The sequence below is a fragment of the Nicotiana attenuata genome, unplaced genomic scaffold (assembly GCF_001879085.1).
Source record: "Nicotiana attenuata strain UT unplaced genomic scaffold, NIATTr2, whole genome shotgun sequence".
Lineage (NCBI taxonomy): Eukaryota > Viridiplantae > Streptophyta > Magnoliopsida > Solanales > Solanaceae > Nicotiana > Nicotiana attenuata.
Window position 1 is genome coordinate 32,024 of NW_017672172.1, and position 9,153 is coordinate 41,176.

The 9,153-nt window shown below is 35.8% G+C and overlaps 1 protein-coding gene across 1 annotated transcript; it reads right to left on the bottom strand.

Moving 5' to 3' along the window:
* Nucleotides 1-911: 911 nt before the first annotated feature.
* Nucleotides 912-5,402, bottom strand: LOC109212149 (AP2-like ethylene-responsive transcription factor AIL1). The gene is made up of 9 exons (XM_019375765.1): nt 5,026-5,402; nt 4,426-4,930; nt 4,213-4,295; nt 4,063-4,071; nt 3,788-3,876; nt 3,017-3,090; nt 2,825-2,875; nt 2,498-2,574; nt 912-1,727 (listed from the first exon to the last, which is right to left on the bottom strand). Exons 1-9 carry the CDS (start codon nt 5,219-5,221, stop codon nt 1,153-1,155), a joined length of 1,659 nt encoding a protein of 552 aa, XP_019231310.1. The 5' UTR covers nt 5,222-5,402; the 3' UTR covers nt 912-1,152.
* Nucleotides 5,403-9,153: the final 3,751 nt, after the last annotated feature.

The window sequence follows — 9,153 nt, forward strand, 5'->3', positions numbered from 1 at the left end:
ATTTTTCTCAAAACCCTTAACGCCTTTAAATAAGGCAATGCCTAATCCAGGGGGGGTGGGGTGGGGTGGGGGGTCACATTTTTGGAAGTAAAACGCAGTCTAAAAGGGCGTTTTACATATTTGAATTATCGTTATGTCAGTTAAGCGCAGAAGAGTTATTGGTGGGCCCACAAGACATGTAAAACGCAGTAATGAACTGCGCTTTATATAGTTGTCTTATCAGCTTCCAGGTAAAGTGCGGTATTGAAACGCGTTTTATATAAAACGCAGTAATAAATCGCGTTTTACCTTAACGTCCCAAACAGCCGTTAAGGTAAAACGCGGTTCATAACCGCGTTTTATATAGAATGTTAACTCTTTTTTTTCCACCTAAAAAAGTATTTAAGTCTAAAAGAACCACATTTCGATTCCGGACTCGTCAGCAAGATTCCGGACTCGTCAGCAAGTAGGTGCAGTACTACTTGAAAATTTGACAAGCTCAAGTATAATTTACACTGAGTTTAACTTAAAATGACAATATTGTATAGAACGGAATGATATCAAGTATTTTGGAATATGAATTATCTCACGTAAATTGGAACCGAAGGAGCACAAATTATAAATTAGGCTTCAGTAGATATTTAGACAAAGACCTGTCACTTTACTCTCCTGTACTTCCATCTTTATTGTCTCTAATAGGAGATAAACTTTTCTCACCAACACTTGATATTGACTAGAGCGTAGTAAATTGTGTGTGAAAAAAGTGCATGTGAATTTTCTCGAGTTGATTTATTGCTCGATAGTATATTATAAGGCATGCTTAATAACATAGTATTAGTATTCTTGATAAAGGATGGAATGATGTGGTAGGAGAATACTGTGTACGTTCAAGAAGTTTTATGAACACAAAAACCACTTCAGACTACCAAAGCTGCATTCATCTGTTGTTTTCATGATTGCCATCGAATTAACATCCAAAAACAGTGGAAACATCTAAAATTCTAATCTAAGGCATTTTAGATACTAGATACTATCAAGAATTTAATTTTCCTTCGGGCCAGTTAAGGAAGAGTTAGGACTTGAGAGTTAAGACTAAACTCTAGAGAAATATACCGTCATTCACTAATCATCACCAGTTGAAAACACCAAATTAAGGGTCTCGGTATTCAGTTTTCATTGATTCCACAATGCAAACATGGGAACTGGATTAACTAGTTCCATATTCCCAATTCGGCCTGAGCTCTGAGGATTTTCATCATTTCCCTTGCGTTCATCTTCAAACTTGTGGCCTTGAACATTTATGGACGAATAATATGCCTGGGGATACTCTAATCCAACTCCGAAATCACAACTCAGTTCAGCAGAGCCAGAGCCAGAGCCGGATCCAGAGCATTTGGGACTCGGGGCATTAGAAGAGCTCCTGGTGCTTGATCCTGCAGTCATCAACGGCGCCATATCCATGAATGAATTATCTGCAGGCTGCTGCTGCTGCAATTGTTCTCCGTTTGTTATGGCCAAAATGGGTTGAGGTGAAGATGTGCATGAATTATTATAGTCTTCAAAGGAAGACGGGCAAACGCCAGAATCTTTTGATGGGGAGCGTTTGGCTAGATCGCTAGCAATTAAAGTCGAGCTTGAACAAATCCTCTTGACGTCGTACCTACTGATATCAAAATTGGTTACAGCGCTTGTTCCCCTGAACTTGATTGCAGCAATATCATAGGCTTCAGCTGCTTCCTCTTGAGTACCTGAAATTAGACATATGACCAAATAATATGGGATTGAGAATATTATGTGATTCAAATTCCGAATCTTTCTCAAGTATTGGTGTACATAAATTGCTAAACTAGTTTTTTTGACTTTTCTACTGTGTTTTTAAAATAGTACTTAACTTATGGTTGGTTACTCATAAAATAAATTTGGTCGCTCTGCTAAAATGACTACTACGATCGATTAACAGTTTTCTGGCTAAACATTGATAAAAGATACTATTCCTTCCATCCAAGTTTACTTGTCTACTATTAACTTGGCACACTCTTTAAGAAACAATAAATAACATGATAATTTTACTATAGCACCCCAATTTATTATATGTTGGATAAGTACTCCCTCCGTTCTCTTTTAGTTGCCAAATATTCTAAATATAAATTTTCATTTTTACTTGTCACTTTTTACATATCAAGAGAAAAATGATTTTTTTTTCCTATTTTGCCCTTTGTATTAATTACTCATTCCAAATCCATTAAGACTATACACCAATTAATATGGGTATCATGGTAAATTATGCATTGTATTTATTATTTCTTAAGGGGTGTGTAAAGTTAATAGAAGACAAGTAAAAGTGAACGGAGGGAGTAGTATTTTTAATAAGAAGGGTAAAATGGTAAATTATCCATCAATTTTCCAACCTGGACAAGTAAAAGTGGACAAGTAAAGACTATTATATTACACATAAAGAATTCTGAATGCTAACTGAAGGAAATACAGAGTAAAACAATAAGACAAGCAAATTACTTACTGAAGGTACCAAGGTACAAGTCCTTGTTGCCTGCAACTCTTCCAATTCTGGCTTGCCACCTCCCATGCTGATGATGCCTGCCCAATTTCCCAAGTTTAATTAATGGGTATTGCCCCAATTCTATACAGTACTAGATTTTCATAGGTATGGTTCATTGGTTTTGCATGATTGCACATGCATCTTAAAGTTTGCCTGTTGCCCTATTATTGAACAAAGATAATTACATTCAATGAAAGCTGCAAAATTCTGCAGCAAAAATAGTGAATGTGAAAACACTTTAATCGTTAGGAAAAAGGTTGCCTTTTGGTTTAATGCTATGCTACGAACCTCGTTACTCCTCTGTACATTGATGCCCCTCTTGAAAACCCACTGCTTTTTCTGTTTAACATAAAAAAGGGAAGGTCAAATTTAGCAATTGAGTTGCATGTATGTTTCATCTTTTTCAGTGTAACACACCATCAAACAGGAAAAGAAAAATAAGACTAGTGAAAAAAATGGAAGGAACATTACTCTCCCTACCTTCTCAAGTGTGCAACAAATTCTTGCCTATTCATGTTTTTCATCTCCTCCAACTCCTTTTCATATGTGTTTAACTGAAATAGATAATCACTGTTTAATATTCTTATCATTAAAAATTAGCAGGGGAGGATCACGGGTGTAGACATGTAATTTTTTACCCTCCCTGAAATCTAAAGAAAAATTCATTCTAGAAAAAAACAGTAACTTGACATACTGAAACCAAATGTCAAGTGGCGACTCTGAAAATTCATTGAAACACAATTTTTGTCACTTTCATGATTGAAAACCTTTTTTCTCTTTAAAATCATCTTTATCTTATTTTTAAAGGGTCGTTAAGGTGAAAAAAGGGGTGTGACAAGGGGGGCGTAGGCACCTTACTTGAAGCGGTGTCACAAGACATCGCTTCTTCAAATTTTTTTCTTAAGTTGTATCTATAAATAACAAAATAAAATTAAAATATTGGGTATATATAAAAAAAATGACACCGCTTGTCATTACAGTTATTTATTTATTTATTTACTTTTTCAAATATTGACATCGCTTACGAAAATTCCTGACGTAACGTAAGCTATTAGGGAGGATGTTGCATAAGCTCAAGGGATCAACATAATCCAATATTTTTTCAACGACAACGAAGTATAGAGACATGTGAAAAATAACTAAAATTACAACAAATATACATGCAATGATTTAATGGTGAGAACAGAAAAGTTAGAAGTCGTCAAGTTTAAAACTTGATTATCTGAAGATTATAAAAGGAAAGGTACTTACGGGAAAATTAATATGCGTGGTGGGACCCCAGTATTTTAAGGCAGCTAAATCGTAAGCTCTAGCTGCCTTTTCCTCTGTATCATAACCACCTGAAGTTTATTTGAGTTTAAGAATTAAATTAATCATTCTCATCTCCATCCAAACTGTTTACACACACATAATACACAAAGTTTTCCTTTTGAAATGTCAAAAATTATTTTAATTAAAAAAACAATAATAGAAACTATAGTCAGAGAAACTCGAATAGAAAAAAGAGATAAGAGAATATTAAATACCTAGATAGACTGATTGATGCAAAATGTTGAGGAAGCAACGGTAAAACAACAAATTAAACAAGAAAAAAAGGTCAGTATATTCGGTGAAGAGTAACATATCGAGAGAAAAATTTATTAAATTTTAGTACATGAAGCAGTAATAATACACACCTTGTCTCCCTTTCCTAGTTTGCCCTTCTTTTCTGCAGCTGTTATCCCACAAATGAGCCTCGTATCTTCCAGTCCACCGATGTCTAATTTGGTCCATTAATTTCACGAAACAATAATTATTCAAAATTATTAAGCAGTTATATCATTAACATATGTTAAAAAAGAATTTAAAATATATATACTGATAGCGTAATTTTTTTTTTTTTTTTTTACCTCGTGACACCGCGATACTGAGAGGTTCGCTGCCCAAAAGTATCAATGGATTTTCTCGGAACCGGTTCCCTTGAACCGGTAACATTTTTAACAGCAACCGGCCGCTTTTTCGGAGCGGCGGCAAGCGACAGCGTTTGGCAATTGTTAGTACTATTTTCTTCAGCAGATGAAATTAATGGTGCAGCAGCAGCAGATTGGCGTAACCAGGATTTAAATCCAGAAACTGAAGTAGCTCCATCAAATGGCAAATGATAGACACTTGTAGTAGAGTTCGCAAACTCATTAAAGCTCTGAAATTGACCGTTTGGCACCATTACCTGAAATTGTTGTTCGTGATCTGAGGGATTTACTGTGGGTGGAATGTTAACGTTGATTTCAGCAATTTGTTGTTCATGATCAGGAGGAGAATTTGAGTAACAACATCCTAAGAAATCTTCAAGCTTTGGACCTTCTTCGTTCGGATTAGTAGCACTATTCATCTCATGATTCTCATACCTCCAACAATCTATTTTAAAAAGGGAAAATATATATATTAGGTATCAATTTCGTAAAAAAAAAAAAACAAATTAATAAGTAAAATAATGTGTGAAAAATTTAGACCTTCAGTGGTTGTGTCACAGCGTGGGAAAGGGTAGGTTGAAGGCATAACCGACAATGGAGTTTCTTCTACTAAGTTAGCGTCATTTCCAGTAGCTTGGTTTTCGTTGCGACTTTGATAATCTTTTATTACTTCTTCTTCATCATCGTCGCCAATGTTGAAGTCAGGAGAGAGAGAGAAACCCAACCAAGTACTCATTATACGAAGCAAAATGAGATTAAAAAAAAACTCAAATGTTATACTCTGAACATATACGTTTCTCTCTCTAGAACTCCGTGAGCGTTTTTTGTGTTGCTTCCATGGAGTTTGAGCTCATACTTCGAAGATTCAGTGAAGGAGACTGGCGTGTACGTACATATATATGTAGGATGGATTTATGTTGTATTCAACCGGTGCCAATTAAATGTCTTATTTTCGCTAGTCAAGTGGACTAGTGGAACATATAAGATGAGAGCAACAATATTTGTATTCACATTTTGTATACGGTCTAAACCGGGTTGGAAAGTTTGATCTCGGATTATATCGAACCGAGGTGTGAAGTTATATTGTTGGGCTTGTGACCCTGGGACCGAACAAAACCAAGACCAAACAAGATTGAGCGAAATTTGCCGAGCCGAATAATAGAAGGCCAAAATATCCGCGATCGGTTGGAGATCACGGCAGAAATCTCGACATATATCAAGGAGAGGCTGATTAATTAGCGAATCATAAGATTTTTTACCTTGTATAAAATTGTATCAAGAGTAGGACACTCCTACTATATAAAGGGGGTCTGATCATTTGTAACACACATTGAAATACACAATACAAAGCAATATACCGTTATTTCTAGCTCTTATCATCTTGTTATTTGTTCTTACATCAGTAGAGGTATTCCATGGTCCGAGGGTGATCGAACTCGAAGGCCAAGGCTGTTCAATTTGTGTGGTTCGCATTCATTCTCTTACCATCAATTTCAATATTAATCTATTTTCTTAATTTGTATCAAGTTATATCACGTATCCTTAAAACCACGTATAAATGCAATTGTTATCTGATTTTGAGGGTAAACACATTGACAAGAATATACATACAAAAGTTGGACAGTCGGACAAAATTAATTTGAGAGAAAATAAAAAAATTAGTTCAAAACTTAATAATAATAATAATAATAATAATAATGACATCAATATTATTATTAAGTACCCTATGGAACATTTTGTTTTAGTTTATGTGTATATGGTTAAGCTGATTTAATATAGAGTTTCCGGTTTTAAAAAATTGAATTTACAGTAAGTAGTACTTTCTTTCGACCCACAAGAATGGCTGACTTTTGCATATGACGATAAAAATAGTATAGTGCTATTTTTTTTCAAATCATATACAGTAATAAGTCATGGCAGTCAGGTGAAAATGCAGAGAGAGGCAGGCTTGGGCCAACCCTACCACTCTCGCACCCCCCTCCCCCCAAATAACTTTGAAAAATCAAGTGCTTACTATCCATCAAACTATTAGTACAATTTTAGAAAATATACCTTTAAAAGCTTTTTCTATTCTCTGTTTTCGTATAAAGAACAATTGAAAAATTACAACTTTTACTTCTGTTTTCCGTATGAAGACTTTTTAATTCACTGCTTCCCAATTCTTCGTGTACCGATGGGTAGTAAGTATAATGGGGTTTGGATATTCATAACAAATACAGTACTGGGGAAGGAGTATATGAGAATCTAATATTTTTATCGTATTATAAAAGAGTCTGAGAAGTAGGCAGAGCAGAGAGTGTAGACTATAGATTGTGGTTCTTTATAGAGGTGCCTCGATTTTCGTTCCTCCCTTTTCGTTTCTCAGTTTTGGCAGTGCTGAAGGCCAAGCGCAGATCAGCAGTTCGTCAGGTGTGGACATTAGAGAGAGACGCCTTACAAATGCACACCATTCTTGTATGCTTCTGCCCAAATGCACTGTATTCCTCCACTTCCAATCTCTACCCTCTAATTTTTTTTTTTTACTTTCCTCTAGAGTCCGATATCCGCTTAGGGCTCCATCGGTACTCGGATAATTAGTCACCCAATTAAATTTGAGATGAACTTATCCTAAGTTGGAATAAAATCTTAGTATAACTAATCCCGGGATTGTAATGTTTTTTATCCCTATGGGAGGGTGGGATAACGAATTCCGGGATAATTAATCATGGGTATACTTGGTTGGTTGTTAGGGTCGTTTGGTTGGAAATAAGTTGCCCCAGGGTTAATTGTCCGGGAATTAGTTATTCCAATCTTTCATAGGGATAAAAAATTACTACAATCCCGGGATTAGTTATACCAAAATTTTATCCCAACTAAACATGGGATAAATTCATCTCAAATTTCATCCAAAATTAATTATCTCTTATGCCTCGCACCAAACGAGCCCTTAAAATTCGAATAATACTAAATCATACAGGAAAGTCTCACTTCAGAGTGAAGCGTGTTCTACTAAAAGCGACTCCATTCCGAAGGCTTAAACCCAAGAATGGAGGGTACTTGCAAACTCTTGGTGATACTCCCACAACTTAACAATCTCATTAACTCCTTCAGGTACTATCGTTTTATCATAAAACTACGACAAACATTTTCACGGTTCGTGTATTATTATTTACCGTGTAATAATTCATGCATTACAATCCTAAAATCATCAACCAAAGAAGTCATTTTGCATAATGTACACGCACACAAGGCTAGTTACCGCATGATCTCCACTCTGTCACAAGTAGAATTTCGGTGAGAAGCCCACCGTGGCAGGCAATGGACCTATCCTTCGCGGTCTACATTTACTTCAATCGAATTGGGCCACCCATTTTAAAGAGATCTTTACATAAATAGCCAGCCACTTCACCGTTTATATTTTTTAGCCGGTATACATAAATAACATACACTAATTCATACATGGATTATAAAAGCTGTAAGACCTATACTTAAAATTTGCTCTAGAACAACTGGGATTCAAGTATAGAAGTTAGAACTTGAAATTCTTAGACAGCATTTCTGTTGGAGTTCAACATCAATAGATATGGTGCTTGACTGAAGCATCCTCTCATGTTTTAACTAAGTCTCTGTTCTTACAAGACCCAAATATTTTGTGCAAACCTTATGTAAAGGTATGGATGGAAATTCATTCTAAATGAACTCCTTTCAGCAGTTGCCAAGTTGAAGAGCATAACATCCTTCAAGTGTTCAGAATACAAGTTAAACTGAACTAAAGAAATTCCAGTTGTTTACATTACAAAACAATCAGAAGTATGCTAACCATACAGAAATCAGAGGGTGACAATGGTGGGAGATACTATTATGGAAAACATCCATGTTTCACATGATTATGGAATAGCAGTTCTACCTTCAGGATCGGTAATGTTAATCATAGTCTACGAAATCTATTATAGAACAAATTAAATTGTACTTGGATGATAAGGAGTGATACAAAAGTTATATGTTTACCTGTTAAAGGCGTTATTAACCATGGCATGGAGCATGCATAGTTAACCAACAACTTACCGTCAAACCAAGGTTATGCTATGTAAGAGAGAATAGAAATACAATATATCAACAATCAGCTGTGACATAACTGCGCGCAGCTACAATCCCTCAATTTTAGGCACCTATGACCTGCTTAAACAAACAATCAACATACGACTCTACTATATGAAGCAATTTAAGGATGAATTTAGCTAACATAAGACTATCAGAAAAAGGGCAGCCCGGTGCACTAAGCTCCCGCTATGCGCGGGGTCTTGGAAAGGGCCGGACCACAAGGGTCTACTGTACGCAACCTTACCCTGCATTTCTGCAAGAGGTTGTTCCCACGGAAAAAAAAATAAAGAGGGAAAGAGCAAGTACCATACAAAGAAGAATAAACAACCATAAATTCATACTGGCCAGAATACATCAAACACTTCGTATGACAATGAGCTGACTGACGTATGTTCGACTCCTAAATAAAGGCACTCAAGTCATACACCATCTTTTCCTTGATATTTTTCAAGTCATATACCATTTGAGTGCATCCCAAATGAGAATAGATATCTTCCTTTGTTTCACAGAGAATAAAGGTCTCCCAGGATCTAGCATAAGTTATGTCCTTGTAACATGGCAGGATAGCTCTCAATCAGGAAAATAGAC

What these genes read in the sequence shown, in the direction of transcription:
- LOC109212149 (XM_019375765.1), bottom strand. Translation starts at nt 5,221, where the DNA reads ATGAGTACTTGGTTGGGTTTCTCTCTCTCTCCTGACTTCAACATTGGC. An exon ending in CAGTATCGCGGTGTCACGAG is followed by an intron (nt 4,296 to 4,425) that starts GTAAAAAAAAAA and finishes GGACCAAATTAG; the next exon opens with ACATCGGTGGACTGGAAGAT. An exon ending in TTTGTTGCACACTTGAGAAG is followed by an intron (nt 2,876 to 3,016) that starts GTAGGGAGAGTA and finishes TATGTTAAACAG; the next exon opens with AAAAAGCAGTGGGTTTTCAA.